The sequence below is a fragment of the Dama dama genome, chromosome 8 (assembly GCF_033118175.1).
Source record: "Dama dama isolate Ldn47 chromosome 8, ASM3311817v1, whole genome shotgun sequence".
Lineage (NCBI taxonomy): Eukaryota > Metazoa > Chordata > Mammalia > Artiodactyla > Cervidae > Dama > Dama dama.
The window spans coordinates 10848357-10868277 of NC_083688.1; the positions used below are offsets into that span (position 1 = coordinate 10848357).

Below are 19921 nucleotides of genomic sequence, written 5' to 3' on the forward strand. Positions count from 1 at the left end.
CATCCTTATACAGAAACCCACCCCTATAACTCCTGAGCCTTTGTCCAAGTTTTACCATATTGTTTACCCATGTCTTACTCATTCTTTTTTTAATGCCACTTCTGAAATGCCAGCTAAAATTTGAGTAAATGTCATTTAAAAAATGTTTAAAAAGGGAATTCCCTGGCAGTCCAATGGTTAGCAGGCACTTCCCAGGTGGGCTCAGTGGTAAAGAATCCGCCTGCCAGTGCAGAAGACACAGGAGACACAAGTTCAATTCCTGGGTCGGAAATATCCCCTAGAGTAGGAAATGGCAACCCCCTCCAGTATTCTTGCCTGGAAAATTCCACGGATAGAGGAGCCTGGTGAGCTACAGCCTGTGTCTCACTGTGCTGCACTACTCTTTGAATCCAGGGTAGGCAAGACACGAGCTAAGAGGCTGGAAGAAGATGCAAGGAACAGTAGGAACTGCAGACACCTTTAATTCTCTCCTGGCTGACACAGCAGCCGTAGCAGCAGTCATAACATCACATAACCTAACCGAACCATAAGGAAGCCATAACACAGCCATAATGTAACATAATGTAGTCTCTCTCCTGGCTGACGAAGCAGCCATAGCATCAGCCATAACTTCAAATAACCATAACATAGCCCGCCAGGGCTTTCCAGGTAAAGCTCATATATGCTTAAAGAAAAACAGTAGCCCTTGACGAAGCAAGTATCTCCTGATGCGCATGCACAGTGCTATAAATGAGCTCAGATGTTACATAATCATTATTTACAAAATGTGGGGCAAGAGAGAAAGGGCCTGACCACGCCATCTTGGCTAATTTGCTCTTTCCCCACAAAAGGGCTTGAGGTAGATGGTGGTGTTTGGACTAGCCTCGAAGCAAGCTGCTGCTTTCTGCCATTTTAGTTCTTCCTCCAGCTGGTGATTCTCAATCTGGGCCTTCAGGGCCCCTCTTCTGTCTCCAGGCAGAAAGGCTCAGGCTTGATTGTATCCTTCACCTTCTTCTCTAGCAGATTAAGGATGACAAATTAAGGCAACGGGTGCACCTTGAACCTGAAGGGCACCTCACCTGTCCGCAGTTCTCTCTTCTTCCTGTAACTGGTGTTCTTTCTGCAGAGAATCAAAGGATAAAGGGTGTTTTTCCACAGTTCTCCACACCTTATCCTCCAACTGGCCTTCTCAAATGAAGAATCTATGCCTTGGTGTCTTTGTCATGATTTGATTGAAAATCGATGAAGTCTCTTGGGACAACATAGACATAAGTGTTTGCAATTTGAGACATTTTTCCTCACCCTTGGGGCAGAACAGCTAGTTTTTCCCACTGTTCTTGTCACTTTTAGGAGGTTAATCTGTCAGTCCCTGGATCTACTACCTTTGAGCTTGACTCAAAGTTGACTCGCACTTCTCTTCTGCCGTCTTGAAGTCTGGAAAGTGCTTCTTATCCAGAACTTCCTGGAAGACTCACCACAGGACTCTCAGTACCTTCGGAAGTGCCTGTAATCCAGCTGCAATAAACCATCAAAAGTCCATAGGAGAGCCAGCTGGAGAAGCCGAATTCTTTTCTTTGGTTTCAGGTCTAATTAGGCTCAGTTTCAGCCTTGTGACCTGTATTTAGGTTTGTGGTGTTTACAGCTCTCCAGCATGTTTACTTCCAAACGGGACCATCCTTTCTTGATGGGAACAGTGGCCACCGAAGTCCAGAGTGTTTTATTTCATGAAACTGGTTTGGATCCGGTTGAATTAGATCCAGTGAAACCAACAGACCCGCCCACCAGAGATAGATGAGATTCTGGCCTTTATTAAGTATACATAGTGAACACCTAGCCCTGGCTGTACTTGGCAACCCTCCTTCTGTTTTGATCCCCGCTCCCAACATGTGTGTACCTTTGACCTACTCTGAGCGCGAGTGAGTGAAGTTGCTCAGTAGTGTCCGACTCTTTGCGATCCCATAGACTGTAGCCTACGAGGCTCCTCTGTCCATGGAATTTTCCAGGCAAGAGTACTGGAGTGGGTTGCCATTTCCTTCTCCAGGGGATCAGACGTTTTACCGTCTGAGCCACCAGGGAAGCCCACTCTGAGCTCGACTCCTTATCTATTCGAGTGACCTTGTCCTGTCTACAAATGGACAGGCAATAAGATGACTTTAACGCAGAAGCAGCAACGGAAATGAAAACATCAGAAGCCAAAGTGATGTAAGGGGTGGCGGCGGCTGTGGTTAGACTGAGTCCCACTGCGGCGGGCTGCACGCCCCCCAGGAGGCGCAGGTGGGCCCCACCCCGCCCCCGCCCCCCGACCGGGGGGAGGGGCCAGATGAAGACCAAAACTCTCCACGCGCAGCTCTCCTTTAGGAGCGGGAGCTGCTCTGAGTGAACCCCTCGCGCCTCAAAGGAGGAGTCGTGCTGGGCAGTCGGGGATCTCACTCTTTGCCTGTACTTTATGTCCTTGCCACATAAACAGTGTTAGGTAAATACTCATAGAATTTATTTATCTCCCAATATTTTTGTATTGAAGTAAAACAAACACAGAAGAGTGAACAAATATTAAATGTATTGCTGAGCTCCCTCACGGTTCTGAACAGTTTCCGTGCGGGTGCGTACTCAGTCGCTTCAGTCCTGCGTACTATTTGACCCTATGGACTGTAGCCAGACACTCTGTCCATGGGATTCTGTAGGCAAGAATACTGGAATGGGTTGCCATGCCCTCCTCCAGGGTATCTTCCCGACCCAGGGATCCAATCAGAGGCTTCTGTGTCTCCTGCAAGCAGATTCTTTACCGCTGAGCCACCGGGGAAATTCTCTCTTCAGATAACCAACCCCAATAAGTTTCTGTTTTACAACAATCTCTCCTCTTTTTCTGAAACTCTCTTCCGCAGGGTCTCTTCGTCCTTTCAGGTCCAAGAGATTTCTTGGACAAAAACACGTCCAGGTCTTCACAGTTGAAAAAAAATATTTTCCTAGAGGACGGCCTATGACGTCAATGCCTCCTGACTCTCCCAAAGGACCGCTCCTAAGGAGGCCGCCATCTTCCGTGCAGCGCGCTGTTTGCGCATGCGCTCCTGCTTGCCGTACAGCGGAAGTTACTTTTATGTCCTCTCGGCACCCTTACGTCGCAGAGTGGCGGTGTCGAGGTTTGCGCGACGAAAGGTTTTTGCCAGAAGTGGGAAGAGGCGAGAGAAGTGTTGCACTACATAAGGGGTTTTCAAGTTTAGAGCTGGGGGTGGTGATTGTTGCTCGGAGGCGCTTGGGTGAATACGGTCCCCCGCTTTGCTGGAAGAGGCTGGAACGCTCTCGCGGAGGTGTGTTTTTGGTGTAAATGGGCACGTTTTGATGCTGGACTTAGAGGGCCCTAAAGCATCACTGGGGCTTCCCTAGTAAACTCAGACGGTAAAGTATCCGCCTGCAATGCAGGAGACCCGGGTTTGATCCCTGTATTGGGAAGATCCCCTGGAGAAGGAAAGGGCAACGCACTCCAGTATCCTTGCCTGGAAAGTCCCATGGCCAGAGGAGCCTAGCGGGCTAAGTCCATGGGGTCACAAAGAGTCGGACACGACTGAACGACTAACACAAAGCATCAATGGAAAGAACTTCGCGCTTTCGCTTCAATCTCTTTAAAAGGTTTTCAGAGAGGTGGAACGCCTAGATTTTAGTCTGGCCTAGGTTCTGCCACCGACCTATTGTGTGTCCTTAGCCTCCTCCCCAAGCCTCAATATCCTCATCTATAAATTGAAGGGCATACGAGAGTCCTTAAGTCACCTTTCAGTCTTTAATTGCAGGTCCATTATGTCATCTGAGCCACAAAGCCTTGGGGGTTAATATCGTGGCCTCATTTTAGAAGAAAGACATTGAGTCCCAGGGTGCACAGAAAACCATTGAAGGGTTTCAGACCTTGAGACTGGAAGATTATGCTGTAACTCCATGATCAGGCCTCCTTTGTGTATTTGTGGATCACCTGAAACTGACCTATAGCAGTTACTAAAAAAGTTTTGAAGGTGTGGATGAATGAATCTTCGTGTCCAGGCCAATGACCCAAGCAGATCTGGTGTCTTTCTGCCTCTCCCATGTATTAACAAGTATAACTCTTCTCCAGGTGTATCCTGTGCTTTACCTGACTGGGGACTCCAAATCTAGTTTTGTCGTTTTCAACTTAAACAGATAAACATGGAGGCACCTCCAGTCACAATGATGCCTGTCACGGGGGGCACCATTAACATGATGGAGTACCTGCTGCAGGGTAAGTGAGCTAGGGAGCTTGAATCACCTGTTTTCCTCTTTTCTATTCTGCTTTCCTGGAGATGAGAGGCTGTTATGTAAAGGCTACCTGCATAATTTCTGGCACCCTTTTATTTCCCAATTTACTTTTAATTATGGTCACAAATACATAACATTAAGTTTACCATATCAAACATTTTTAAACATACAGTTCAGTAGTGTTAAATATTTCACATTGTTGTATAGCTAATCTCTAGAACTTTTTCATCTTGCAGAATTGAAATGCTATTCCTGTTAAACAGTAATTCCTCGTTTCCCCTCCCCCCAGGCCTTGGGGACAACCTTTCTACTTTATGTTTCTAATTTTAACAACTTTAGATAACCTCATAGGAGTGGAAGCATTCAGTGTTTATCTTTTTATGACTGGCTTATTTCACTTAGTATAATGTCCTCAATGTTAACCGTTTAGCATGTGAGAGAATCTCCTTTTAAAAATCTGAATAATGTTCCATTGTCTGTATGTACCACATTTTCTTTATCCATTTCTCTGACAGACATTTGGATTGCTTCTACCTAAATGGTTATCATAGATAATGTTCAGTGAACATGAGTGTGCACATACATCTTCAAGATCCTGCTTTGAATTCTTTAAGAGTGAATGCCCAGAAGTGAGATTAACAGATCATATGGTAATATTATGATAGTGTTATTAGTTCCAAATTATAGATCAGGAAATAGAAATGAAGTAACTTTCCCAGATGAGAAAACTCAAGACCCCAAGAGGGTTATGATTTTCAGGTCGTTTAATCTTTAGTGGAAGACTTTAGACTTTAATTCAGATCATCCATTTAGTAACTTACTATGAACAAAGTAGGCTTGTTAATTTCAGTCCTCAAGCTGCCTCTCCTTCAGTCTTTCCCTCAGTGCCACTGTCAGTCATCAGTTGCTTAAGCCATGCATTCAGGAATCAATCTCAGAGAAAAGAAAATAGAGACTAGTATAGTTAACACTCCATTTCTATTATTATTTTTTAATTTGGTCATTCCTGATGGCATGCAGGATCTTAGTTCCTGGACCAGGGATGAAACCTGGGTCCCCTGCATTGGGAGCACCAAGTCCTAACCACTGGATGACCAGGGAATTCCTGTGAACAGTCAGCTTAGATTTCTAGATCTAGTCATCTAGATTTCAGTTCCTGTCCTTTTGCCATATTTGCTTTATCTTTTTCCTTTTGCTGTTTTTGAAGACGGTTTCAGATCTCGTAACATTTTACCCCCAAACACTTTCAGTATACGTCTCTAAAAAAGCAAGAGTATTTTCCTTAATAACCCCAATACTATCATTATTACCTGAAATATTCATAGTATATTTTTAATATCATCTAATGTCTAATTCATATTCAAAAGTTTCCTCCATCTTCTGTTTTGATCCAGGACATAATATCGTCTCATGCATTACATATGAAAACTGTGTCTCTTAAGCCTCTTTTAACTTGGACTCACCTCCCCTCACTCCTACTTTTTTTCACATGACCCTGTCTGGTTGAAGCGTCCATACCAGTTTTCCTGGAATGATCTTTTTAAATTGTAAATCCAGTCATATCTTTCCTTGTTGCGTGGATAATAAAGTCTGGCGCTAATAACTGCCCAGTGGCCTTACAATAAAATACAGCCTTTAGTACAGGCGGCAAATAAGGCCTGCATGCTGTGGCCCATCCCAAATACTCATTTCATGATCATCTTCCATCTTGCTTGCCATACTTCAGCCACACTGAGATCCTTTCATTTCTTTGTGTTCCCCAAGCTCTTTCCTACCTCTGATCACCCAGCCTCTGTTGTTTGTTCCAGCCCTTCAAATAGCCATCTCATTTTTATCCCTCAGGCCTCAGCTCAGTTGTCATTCCTGTGAAGACCTTCTCTGACTACTCCAAGCCCTCAAAGAGGTCTCCTCTTCCGCACCCCTACCAGTTGCTCTCTATTTCATATCCCGTTTATCGCTTCTTCATTGGTTTACTTATTTATTTATTTTTGTTTCCCCCACTAAACTATAATCTCTGGGCAGACTAGGCCCCTACTTCTTAGAATGGTGCCATTCAGTAAGTGTAAGTATGTGACCAGCATTTACAAAGCTCCTTAAATGTTTGAAGAATAAAAAAACATGTCTGACACTGTTCTTTTTTTTTTTTTTTTTGACACTGTTCTGAATGTAGGACCCACTCTCTACTCCCATGATCTGTCCTATGATAACTGGGACCCACTCTTGCTTTTCCAAAAATTTAGTCATTTGGGTGCTGCTGTCAATATTTACTGTAGTTACAGTAATATATTTTTATTTACTTTAACAGATTTAGTCAATAAAGGAATATGTTCATAGCATTGGAGTATCAGCAGTAGAGAAAGAAAGATGATTAAAAAGTTAATACATATTTGATATGTTGAAAGATGACTAAAGAATTGAGGTGCTAGGCTAAAGAAAAATAAACCAGGAAAGTGAAAAGAGATTGGAGGGAAATATTCTATTTTATTGGAGAAGGAAATGGCCGCCCACTCAAGTATTCTTGCCTGGAAAATCCCATGGACAGAGGAGCCTGGCAGGCCACAGTCTGTGGGGTTGCAGAGTCAGACACAACTGAGCAACTAACACACACACACATATTGTTTTATTTGTTATTTTTTGTCTTATGTAAAATAATATATATATTATTTTAGAATAGAATAAAATAATTATTCTAGGTAGATACTGTTGCCTGTTAAACCCCAAAGTCTGCTAGAGATTAGCATTACTAAACAAGGCCTAACTTCTAGTACCAAATAAGACAGTGCAAAAAATTGAAAAGAGATTAACTTGTTATATAAGATCTTGGCAGGGTAACCCCTCTAAAATCTCATATATTGGACCTGTGGTTTACAAAACACTGCACTACATTATTTTGGTTTTTCATTTTTTTTTTCAATCTTTCACTAATTCCATTACGCAAAATGAAAGATGGAACTCAATAGTGCTTTTTTGCTTCTTCAGGAAGTGTTTTAGATCACAGCTTGGAAAGCCTCATCCACCGCCTTCGTGGTTTATGTGACAACATGGAACCCGAGACTTTTGTTGACCACGAGATGGTATTCCTCCTTAAGGGCCAGCAGGCGAGTCCATTTGTTCTAAGGGCCCGACGCTCTCTGGATAGGACAGGGGCACCCTGGCATCTTCGCTACCTGGGGCAGCCAGAGATGGGAGACAAGAACCGCCATGCCCTGGTGCGTAACTGCGTGGACATTGCAACATCTGAGAACCTCACTGACTTCCTCATGGAGATGGGCTTTCGCATGGACCACGAGTTTGTTGCCAGGGGACACTTGTTCCGGAAAGGCATCATGAAGATCGTGGTGTACAAGGTCTTCCGCATCCTGGTGCCAGGGAACACGGAAAACACTGAGGCCTTGTCACTGTCCTATCTCGTGGAACTAAGTGTTGTTGCACCAGCTGGGCAGGACGTGGTCTCTGATGACATGAGGAACTTTGCGGAGCAGCTGAAACCTCTGGTTCACCTAGAGAAAATAGACCCCAAAAGGCTCATGTGACTAAGACAGTCTGTCCACCACTGGGGCTGGTTCTCAGCTGTTACAAGAAAAGATGTTAGCCCCATTTCACCACTGCCAGCCATGTATTCTTCCCTCAGGATGGAAGACAGTGAGAACTCAGTTGGTTCTTTGCCCTGGTTTCCTCATATGGCCAGTTCACTTTTGTGACAGCCTTTCTAACTTAAACGCTAAGAATAACATAGAGAATCTAGATCATCCTTCTGCAGAAAGAGGGGAAACTGGAATAAAGTAGTTTTCGGGAAGAAAACTTTTTGTGTATAAGGTTTGTAAAATAGAAACCAAGTTTGTATTGTGCAGTAATAAAAGCTGTAAGGAGAAATGCCTATATTCTGATTTTTTTACTGTACTACCCTACTAATTTGGGATGGACTCATTACCAACTGGAGCAAATATATGACAGTGTTTTGTTTAAATCTGGTAGATGATAGATAACTTTTACCTTTTGTACGAGTAACATGTGTTTGTTGTTGAAAAAAATTAAATACAGACAAAAATAAGAAAGATAACGTATAATCCTATTATTTAAAGAAATGTGCTGGTTTTGGTTTTTTGTTGTTTTTTTTTTTGGTGTGCCTCATGCGTGGCATGCAGGAACTTAGTTCCCCAACCAGAGATCAAACCCATGCCCCCTGTAGTGGAAGCAGTTTCTTAACCACTGGACTACCAGGGAAGTCCTGAGATGTATAGTTTCTATTTTGTTTTATATCCTTCTAGGTTTTATTTTTAGAAATGTATGTATATGAGATACATTTTAGAAAAACATTGTGTACATACTGGTTTGTAGTCAATTTTTTTAATCAGTAACATTGTTCCAGGATATTAGGCTACAATGTTCTTCTGCTTAAAAAAAAAGTTTTTATTGAGTTCTTATTATGTGTCAGTGTTATCCTAAGTGCTTTAGGTAGGTTTATTAATTTAACCCTCACAACAGACCCATATTTTACAGGGAAACTGAGGTGCAGAGAGAGTAATTAGCTTTCCCTGAGCGATACAGCTACAAATGAGCAGAGCTTATATTTAAATATTGATCATTATTATTTGTATCCTATCATTAGGATTTTCCAAAATTTAATTGTTTCCTCTACTTTGGGATTTTGAGTTAGATCCCATATTTTTGCTTTTATAAACTATCCGGTGTTGCTAGTACTTCTAATTAGATATTTTTTGTCATGTGTGATCATTGTTTAGGATAAATTCTAGGGAACTGCTGAGTCAGAAAGTATGCACTATTTTAAGTCTTCTGCCATGTATTGCCAAATGCCTTCCAGAAATGTTCCAGTTTTCACTCCTACCAGTTGTAAATGAGGTTTCCAACACAGTTGCCAAAACTGGGTATGACCATGATAACACATTTTTCCCATTTGATGATAAATGGTGACTGGTTTTAATTAAAAAAAAAAAAACCATGATCGGTGATATTTAAATTTTTATGTTTATTGGACATTTTTTTCCTGACATGAATTTCTTTTTCTTCATTGTTCATCTTATCTTTATTTGTAAAGAGCTTTTATATAATTTCCCATTTGTCATTTGACTTAATGAATTTTTTAAAACAGTTCTGAGTGAGATAAATGTGGGTCATTTTAATACCTGTAGAGTTTTTAATACACTGGAGACAGTTTGGCTTGCTAAAAATTGTAGGTCACTCAAAATTTTCATTTTCTTCTGGAACCTTCCACTTAGATAACACCCCAGTTGACCAACATTTGACAAATCATAATTCTCGTTGGACCTCAGTTTGCCACTTGAAAGATTATACGAATACTCTGTTAAGAAAACCTATCCAAAGTTGACTGAAATGGTAAGGATGATATTACCTGATTTAAGGGTAAAATCAAGGATAGGATAGCTTCCAAGTTGGTTAGGTGGTTATTTCTCTGGTTCTGGGATCCTTTTCTTGACTTAACCTTGCATATTTTCAACATAGCTTTTACTGGCTTCAGTTGCTCAGTTGTGTCTGACTCTTTGCGACCCCAGGGACTGCAGCACACCAGGCTTTCCTGTCCTTCACCAACTCCCAGAGCTTTCTCAAACTCATGTTCATCAAGCCAGTGATGCCATCCAACTATCTCATCCCCTGTTGTCCCCTTCTCCTCCTGCCTTCAATCTTTCCCAGCATCAGGATCTTTTCTGAGTCAGTTCTTTCCATCAGGTGGCCAAAGTATTGGAGCTTCAGCTTCAGCATCAGTCCTTCCAATGAGTATTCAGAACTGATTTCCTTTAGGATTGACTGGTTTGATCTCCTTGCAGTCCAAGGGACTCTCAAGAGTCTTCTCCAAAGCCACAGTTTAAAAGCATCAACTCTTTGGCCCTCAGCTTTCTTTATGGTCCAACTCTCACATGCATACATGACTACTGGAAAAACCATAGGTTTGACTGGACGGACCTTTGTTGGCAAAGTAATGTCTCTGCTTTTTAATATGCTGTCTAGGTTTGTCATAGCTTTTCTTCCAAGGAGCAAGCATCTTGTAATTTCATGGCTGCAGTCACCATCTGCAGTGATTTTGGAGCTCAAAACAAGAAAGTCTCTCACTGTTTCCATTTTCTCCATCTATCTGCCATGAAGTGATGGGACCCGCTGTCATGGTCTCAGTTTTCTGAATGTTGAGCTTTAAGCCAACTTTTTCACTCTCCTCTTTCACTTTCATCAAGAGGCTCTTCAGTTTCTCTTCACTTTCTGCCATAAGAGTGGTGTCATCTGCATATCTGAGGTTATTGATACTTCTCCTGGCAATCTTGATTCCAGCTTGTGCTTCATCCAGCCTGGCATTCCACATGATGTACTCTGCATATAAGTTAAATAAGTGAAGTCGCTCAGTCGTGTCTGACTCTTTGTGATCCCGTGAACTGTACCACCAGGCTCCTCTGTCCATGGGATTCTCCAGGCAAGAAAACTGGAGTAGGTTGCCATTTCCTTCTCCAGGGGATCTTCCCGACCCAAGGATCGAACCCAGGTCTCCTGCATTGCAGGCAGACTCTTTAACCTCTGAGCCACCGGGGAAGTTCCATAAGTTAAATAAGCAGGGTGACAATATACAGCCTTGATGTACCCTTTTCCCCGTTTGAAACCAGTCCGTGTTCCATGTCTGGTTCTAACTGTTGGTTCAGTTGCATGAGTAAATCTTGTTCCTCCTTTCATAACATATTAGCAAGATAATTCAAGCAGGCCCCTTTCTTATTTTGTAGTCTTCCACTTTATTCCTAAACTTAACTCTTTATTATAGGCACCCATTCGTATATGTTCAATGTACGTCTCTGATGCTTGTCTTATAAACTATGTAGAGTTATGTAAGCATATTCACATAAGTGATGTGCAATAAATGTTCCTCTTCTTTTTAAAGTTATTGCTTTTGTAATATTATCTTGTTGCTAAACATAAACCTACAACTTACAACTTTGAACTTGCATAGGCTTTCATATTACCAGTAATATTAGTACTTAAATAACGCTTAACTTTGCCAACAAAGGTCCATATAGTCAAAGCTATGGTTTTTCTAGTAGTCATGATGTATGGATGTGAGTTGGACCATAAAGAAGGTTGAGCACTGAAGCATTGATGCCTTCAAATTCTGGTGCTGGAGAAGACTCTTGAGAGTCCCTTGGACTGCAAGGAGATCAAACCAGTCAATCTTAAAGGAAATCAACCCTGGATATTCACTGGAAGGATTGATGATGAAGCTGAAGTTTCCAACATTTTGGCCACCTGATGCGAAGAGCCGACTCATTGGAAAAGACCCTGATGCTCGGAAAGATTGAAGGCAGGAGGAGAATGAGATGGTTAGATAGCATCACTGACTCAATGGACATGAATCTGAGCAAACTCTGGGAGATAGTGAAGGACAGGGAAACCTGGCGTGCTGTAGTCCACGGGGTTGCAGAGTTGAACATGACTTAGAGTATGAACAACAACAATGCTTAACTCTGTTTCAGGTGCTTTAAATGTTTTAAAACATATACTTCTCCCAACAACCCTATGATATTTTTACTCCCATTTTGTAGATAAGAATGAGGCACAGATAACTCAAATTTTTACTTCCATTGTAAGTGTTGGAGCCTGCTTTTGAACTTGAACAGTCTAGCTTCAGAATCCAGGCACATAAGTACTGTCCATCTACCATGTTTGTACTCATTCACTCTTTTGATGATAGACACCTAAATTGCCGTCAACACTCTGTTACTATTAAAATTGCAAAACTAAGCAAGTTTGTATATTGACATGAATAATTCGCCTACACTATGTAATTGGGAATGCTCAATTTTGCCAAAAATTAACAGGTTGCTTTTCAGAATAGATGTGCTATTTACATTACTATCACAGTACACAAGAAATCTTAATAACCACATCCTCATTAATCTTCAGTGTTACCATTTTTCTAATTTTTTCCAGTATTTTATTTAAGTGTAAAGATTTTTTTAATATGTAACAAGCAAAATTATTTGTCAATAAATTTTTAAGTAATTTCACATTCTGATGCCTTTTCACTGCCAATCTCCTTAATTCCTCCATTTGAGTCATACTGTTCAAGATAACACTTTTAAAAATAATTTTTGCTCAGTCCACAGTTTTTCAGTTGGGCTTCTTTGATATTCAGTGGAATAGGGACACACTTCAAAATTCCCCAGCTGTGGTCTTAGGGATTCAGTTTCCTCAAGCAATTAGCTTTGGACTATGTTTAGGGTCAGAGGAGGTGGATCTGCCTGGTTCTGAATTTTAGACATCCTCTAAACATGCATTAAGTTCAAGTCAGATTTACTCTTAAACTATCACACCTCAGAACAGTACAGGTGGGGCTTCCTTGATGGTTCAGTGGTAAAGAATCTGCCTGCCAATGCAGGATACTCGAGTTCAATCCCTGATCCAGGAAGATCCCACACGCCACAGAACAACTAAGCCCATGTGCCTCAACTATTAAGCCTGTGCCCTAGAGCCGGGGGGCCGCAACTACTGAAGCCCTGGAGCCCTAGAGCTTGTACTCTGCAATAAGAGAAGCCACTGCAATGAGATGCTCAGACACTGAAACTAGCGAGTAACCCCTGTTCTCCACAACTAAAGACCCAGCACAGCCAAAAATAAATAAACAAACAAATAAATAAATAAAGTTCTTAAAAAAAAAAAAGCTATTAAAAAAATAAGAATAGTACAGATCATTCAGTTCAGTTCAGTTTAGTTCAGTCACTCAAGTCGTTTCTGACTCTTTGCGACCCCATGAATCACAGCACGCCAGGCCTCCCTGTCCATCACTAACTCCCGGAGTTTACTCAAACTCATGTCCATCAAGTTGTGATGCCATCCAGCCATCTCATCCTCTGTCATCCCCTTCTCCTCCTACCCCCAATCCCTCCCAGCATCAAGGTCTTTTCCAATGAGTCAACTCTTAGATCATTGGGATATGGTAATTCATTTTTAAAGTTCAGACCCTCAAAATATAAGCCTAAAAAAGGAAGCCATCTTCATTTCATGTCAACATTAAGATTAGAGTACTAAATCAATGTAGTTGGTAATTTCCTTCATATCTTAAGCTTTTAAATGATCAAATCTATAGTCCTGGAAGCAACCTTTGTGTTTATCAGTACCTCCACCACTTGAATCTCTTTCAGGTATCATGATCCTTCTTATCTGTCTCAAAACTCATACTAAACAATGAGTTCTGGGCTGCAAAAGAGGATTTCTTTTCTCACCTGTCTTTGTCCACAGATTAAACAAACAAAAAAAAAAAACCACAAGTGCTACTGATTTTTGCTAGTCTGGTAACGGTAAAGTGGGAATTCTCAGTTGTTTTGATTTGCATTTCTCTGATTATAATTAAAGTTGACACTTGCATTTTTCTGTATGCTTAGTATGTGAAACTAAGGTATTCATATATCCTTTGCTTGTTTTTCTATTTGACTTCTTGTCTTGTTGATTTGTAGCAATTGTATATTCTAGACATTATTCCTTGTTTATTAACATTTATTTATTTATTTGGCTGCTCTGGGTCTTAGCTGCCTCACACTGGATTTTTGATCTTTGCTGCCACATGCAGGATCTAGTTCTCTGACCAGGGACTGAACCTAGGCCCCCTGCATCAAGAGGGTGGTATCTTAACCACTGGACCAGCAGGGAAGTCTCTCCTTCTTTAAACACTGCAGATACCTTCTCCCAGTCTGCAACCTTCATGCAAATTTGTTATGTCATTAATTTAGTAGATGTCCTAAATTTTGACCTTAGAATTTGGAGTCTTATTTTGGAAGTCTTTATTTATACCTGGGTAACAGAGATTTTCCTGTACTGTCTGCTTTATAGTTTTAACTTTCACATTTAGGGGGAAATTCAGCTTTTTTCTCTACACAGTGAATTCATTTTTCTACCAAGGGAAAAACAATCATTCCAGTGTTTCATGATGTCACTTTTATCACATGCTAAGTTCGCATTTCTAGGCTCTCCATTCCATTCCATTGATCATTTTCTCTGTTTCAGTGTCAACACAATATTTTTATTGCTGTGGCTTCGTGGTAGAGCCAGTTCTACCAGTAGGGCAGGTCTCCCTACTTTTATTTCCCTCTGAAAATAGACTTAGCTTTCATAGACATTTTTTTCTCTCATGCAGAACTGACATTTGCATGGAGTGCTCCCTCGGCAGAATTCAATGTGGCAGACTTCCTTCATCTCTTTCAGGTCTCTGCTAAAATGTTGATAAGCACCCCCAACCATCCTAAATTAAGTAGCATTCTCACTACCCATCACCCTTTCTTTCTTTTATTTAATCGTTTTCATAGCATTTATTACTATCCAACTTCAGATTATCTAATCACTGCTTCTCTACTAAAAATGTAAGATTCATGAGGATAGGAGCTCTGTTTTGTTCTCTGCTGTACCCCTAGAACCCAGAACAATGCCTGGCTTGTGATAGTCTCTCTGAATATTTGCTAAATGAATGAAATCTTTACACAACTGAGGTTATCCGGATCATGACATTGAACCAGGTCTTCTTACGTCCTTGAATAGAGCTTAGTGTTTTTCTTTATAAACTCCTTAGGCTTTGCCTTGTGGCAAGGGAAGTTTGCCTGCCATTCCAGTGGGCTTGCCGGGTGGCACAGTGGTAACAAATCTGCCTGCCAATGCAGGAGACACAGGAGACGTGGGTTTGATCCCTGGGCTGGGAAAATCCCCTTTAGAAGGAAATGGCAACCCACTCCAGTACTCTTGCCTGGCATGTCCCATGGACAGAGGAGCCTGGTGGGCTACATTCCATGAGGTCACAAAAGAACCGAACAGGACTTAGCGAATAAGCAACATCAATGCTAGACACTGGCTTACAGTGTCTAAGATACAGTTCCTGTCTCTAACAGCTCCCATTACAATGGCAGAAATAGACATTTGTACAGTTCATGAAGTCATCAAAGGTAAGCAAACAAGGGGCTCCTTCCCAAAACAAATGAATCTTTAGCACTGACCAAGCAGACCTGCTTCCTTTTGCTTGAATGTACTTGAATACTCTTGCTTATACATTATCTTCCTTAATATCCATTTACCTTTGACTTTTCCATTCATCTCTGGCTATCTGACTCCCACACAACCAAAAAGCAAGATCAAATAATAGAAAGCAGGTAACATAGTGGCTAAGGGCTCAGGCTTGAGAGACAAAATAGGTTCCAGTTCTAGCCCTGCCATTTACCAGCTGTGTGACCTTGGACAAATTGCATCACTTTCTAGAGAATCCATTTCCCCATCTGTACAAGTGAGGAAATTTGACATCTTCATCACGTAGAGGATATAATGAAATAACCTGTGTGAAGGCTTTCAACACCAGGCCTCACAAGCAGCCAGGATTTTCCCTTTCTGTCGTTCTATGATCATTCCTGGAACACAAGAAGGTCATGAAGTTTCCTTCCTGTGACTTCTGACATTTGATGACAGCTCAGTAGCATCACCTGTTTTACATTTCATCACATTCCCTACACAGTAATTCTCTGGGTTGTTTTTTGCGGGGAGGCTGTGCTGGGTCTTTGTTGCTGCATGGGCTTTCTAGTTAGCAGAGCTTTAGTTACTCTTGTTGTGGTTCCCGGGCTCTAGCGCACAGGCTCAATAGTTGTGGTGCACAGGTTTAGTTGCTCCACAGCATATGGGATCCTCCTAGACCAGGAATCGAACCTGTGTCTCCGTATTAGCAGAGCCACTGAGCCACTAGGGAAGCCCTGGTGATTCTTTTGTCCATCTTGGCTTCTAGTGCTACCATTTAGTAGTTATTTGTAGAGTTTAAATGCAAGTTCTTTAAACTCTCAGAATGTCTATTTTCTCATCTATAAAACAAGTATAATTACAATAGTATGTATTTCATAGAGTTGTCATATCAATTAAATGATCGATATGCATAAAGGCCTAGCATAGTGCTTGGTAAGTAAGTCAGCTGTTTTCAGTTTTAGCATTGTTAAGACTGCATGCGTCTTAAGAGGAGAAATTGTGTTTTGTAGTACAGCGTACTACAAAGTTAACAGCACAGACTCTGGAGTCGTCAGTTCAAATCTGAACACCACATATATGTTGCTCAATCTGGGTAAACCTCTCTAGGCCTCAGTTTCCTTATCTGCAAAATGGGAATAATAAAAGACCTCCAGGACTTTCCTGGCTGTCCAGTGGTTAAGAATGACTTCCAATGCAAGGGGCACAGGTTCAACCCCAGTCAGGGAACTAAATCCCACATGCCACAACTAAGACCCTGTGCAGCCAAATAAATAAATAAAAATAAATATTAAAAAAAGACCCCAATTCTGCAGGTTGGTGTAGGAATTAAAGGAGAAAATACACTCCTTGGGCAATTGGCACAGTGCCTGGCATAAATATTGATTTCTTGAGCAATTATTGTGTGCCAGGTTATGTGCTAAATGTTTTGTTTAGCATGTTCTAAATATTTTTTCTGTGAACCCCATAACCTTTGCTTAGTACTACTCATAAAGTAACCATTCAGATATTTACTGAATGAATGAATGAGTGAATTAGTGAATACTGACTCATAGACCAAAAGAATCCTGCCTGCATAAATTGGTTTGTCCCAGGTTAACACTCCTCATTCCTCTCTGATGAACAAGTGGATAAGCCATGAAGTTCAGCACTTATAAAAAGCAAGAGAGCATGGAAAGGAGGGCGATACGAGGCCCTGGCTCTTTTACTTTAGAGAAATGACTCACCCTTTAGCACTGGAATTCATTTCTCAGAACTGGTAAAATGAATTTTAAAATATTGCTGTAGGCAAAAGTGGTAAAATTCTAAGATCATGAAAGACAGAGAAAGGAACATCTCTTTGAGAGAAATAAAAATCAACGCAACTCTTCTTGAGGGCATTTAGCCTAAAAGGAAATAATCAAGGATGTGCACAAAGGTCATGTAGTAAGTATCTTAGTGATGTGTGTAACACTGAAAAATGGAAGTAATCTAGATGTCTCATAAAAGGAAGTGGAACAATTAAATACTTCATCCACAGAGTGAGATACCGTGCAGCCATTCAAAAAACTGTGTGGAAATGAACTTAACAACACGGAAAAAATATTCCAGTTAGTTAACTTATAAACTTTGTGACCTTAGGCAAATCACTTCTCTGCCTCAGTCTCCTTGAGCTTTCCAGGTGGCTCAGAGATAAAGAACCTGCCTGTCAGTGCAAGAGATGCAAGAGCCACAGGTTTGATCTCTGGGTCGGGAAGATCTCTTGGAGAAGGAAATGGCAACCCGCTCAAATATTCTTGCCTGGAAAATTCCATGGACAGAGGAGCCTGGCAGGCTACAGTCCATGAGGTCACAAAGAGCCGGACATGACTGAGGGACTGAGCACACATGGAATGCTATTTTTGATAAAACGTGTACTATAGAGAAAATGGTGTCAGAGTAAATACTTCAAAATCTTCATGGTTTTTGCTTGGTATTGGGAAATACGCTGTACTTTTTATTGTTTTTGCCTGTCTTATTTATATATTTACAATGAATGTAGGTTTCTTATGTAACTGAAAATTTATAATAATTAAAAAAACAAACAAACAAAAAAAAAGATTCTTGCTTTAGTAGGGGAGTAACGGGTATCTGGAATTTCCCACTCTGTCTGTGCCCTTTTTAGCTGGTGTGTTTGGTATAAGAGGGTAAAGGAGTCAGTCTTCTCCACTCACTTTATTTTTTTGATTTTAAAATATATAAAATCTTTCTTGATATATTTTTTTGTTTTTTTATTTTTTTTCCATTTATTTTTATTAGTTGGAGGCTTCTCCACTCACTTTAAAAGGTGACCCCCGAAAGAAAAGCATGTATATTATCTATGGTGAAACAGATCACCAGCCCAGGTGGGATGCATGAGACAAGTGCTCGGGCCTGGTGCACTGGGAAGACCCAGAGGAATCGGGTGGAGAGGGAGGTGGGAGCGGGGATCGGGATGGGGAATACATGTAAATCTATGGCTGATTCATATCAATGTATGAAAAAACCCACTGAAATGTTGTGAAGTAATTAGCCTCCAACTAATAAAATAAATAAATAAATAAAAATAAAATAAATTTCAAATCTCCAAAATTAAAAAAAAAAAAGGTGATCCCTCCTCTTTCAAAGTAGAGACGATCCCACCCCCTGAAGCCTTTAGGCAATGGCAGGCTCCCAGCAGTGTGGGGCCCAACAGTGTAGCACCAGCACCAAACTCAAGGTGGACAGGATATGAGTCATCACACTGGTGTTTTTGTCAAGTTGACCGTAATTGCTCTTGTGTTTTTCTTTGGAGGTGTGAATGTGAAGTGATGAGATTAATCTTTTTAAAAAACAAAAATATCAGAAGACAAACATCTAAATATGTGATTCCCTTCAAAGTACTAATTTTTGAGAAACTACACACTTATTTACATGTTTTTGTACATTTTTTTCAAATATATATATATATATATTTATTTGGGGAGGGAGGGAGAGAAGTCAAACCAATTTGACTTTATTTATTTATTTGGCCACACCATGCAGCATATGAGGAGACCTTAGTTACCTGACCAGGGGTCAAATCCATGCTCCCTGCATTGAGAGTGGAGAGTTTTAACTGCTAGATTGCTAGGGAAGCCCCCCAGTTGACTTTAGTTCCCAAGGAAATATTTTTCTAGTTCCTAATTTATTAAAATTGTGATATCAAGTGCTTGTTTTAAATGCAATGAAATGGATATTCTAATATTTCCAGTGGCATTATAAATTAATGAAAACCCATGTGTATGTGTGCTCAGTAGCATCTAAGTCTTTGTGAACCTATGGACTGTATGAGGCCCACCAGGCTCCTCTGTCCATGGGATTCTTCAGGAAAGAACACTGGAGTGGGTTGCCATGCCCTCCTCCAGGGGTTCTTCCTGACCCAGGGATCAAACCCATGTCTCTTGCATTGCAGGCAGATTCTTTATGGCTGAGCCACCGAGGAAGCCCCAGTGAAAACCTACTGGAAAACAACTTGGAAGTAAATATCAAGAACCACCGGGAAACATATACACCACCATATGTAAAACAGATAGCCAGTGGGAATTTGCTCTGTGACTCAGGGAACTCAAATGGGTGCTCTGTGACAACTTAGAGTGGTGGCATGGGGTGGGAGGTGGGGGGGAAGGCCAAGAGGCAGGGTACATATATATACCTATGGCTGATTCATGTTGATATATGGCAAAAACCGACACAGTATTGTAAAGCAATTATCCTTCAATTAAAAATAAATAAAAAAAACAAAAGAATCATTAAATTCTCATACCCTTTGATCCAACATCCCTCTTCCGGTAATCCAAGCTGAAGAAATAAGAAAAAATTGCAGAACAGAAAAAGAGACACAGATGTACAGAACAGACTTTTGGACTCTGTGGGAGAAGGCGAGGGTGGGATGTTTCAAGAGAACAGCATCGAAACATGTATATTATCTAGGGTGAAACAGATCACCAGCCTAGGTTGGATGCATGAGACAAGTGCTCGGGCCTGGTGCACTGGGAAGACCCAGAGGGAACGGGTAGAGAGGGAGGTGGGAGGGGGGATCGGGATGGGAGATACATGTAAATCCATGGCTGATTCATGTCAATGTATGACAAAAACCACTACAATATTGTAAAGTAATTAGCCTCCAACTAATAAAAATAAATGAAAAAAAAATCAAAATCTAAAAAAAAAAAAG

The 19921-nt window shown here is 41.0% G+C and overlaps 1 protein-coding gene and 1 pseudogene across 2 annotated transcripts; one reads left to right on the top strand and one right to left on the bottom strand.

Annotated features, from left to right (window-relative positions):
* The first annotated feature begins 3078 nt into the window (after positions 1-3078).
* Positions 3079-8109, top strand: MED18 (mediator complex subunit 18). Of its 2 annotated transcripts, none has more exons than XM_061148358.1 (3): positions 3079-3284; positions 4076-4219; positions 7216-8109. In XM_061148358.1, exons 2-3 carry the CDS (start codon positions 4147-4149, stop codon positions 7767-7769), a joined length of 627 nt encoding a protein of 208 aa, XP_061004341.1. In that variant the 5' UTR covers positions 3079-3284; positions 4076-4146; the 3' UTR covers positions 7770-8109. The 2 variants fall into 2 exon arrangements, with proteins under 2 accessions (XP_061004341.1, XP_061004343.1); XM_061148360.1 differs by having other exon boundaries at positions 3131-3155.
* Positions 8110-13392: 5283 nt separating this feature from the next.
* LOC133061084 (small nucleolar RNA SNORA40) lies at positions 13393-13502 on the bottom strand (annotated as a pseudogene).
* Positions 13503-19921: the final 6419 nt, after the last annotated feature.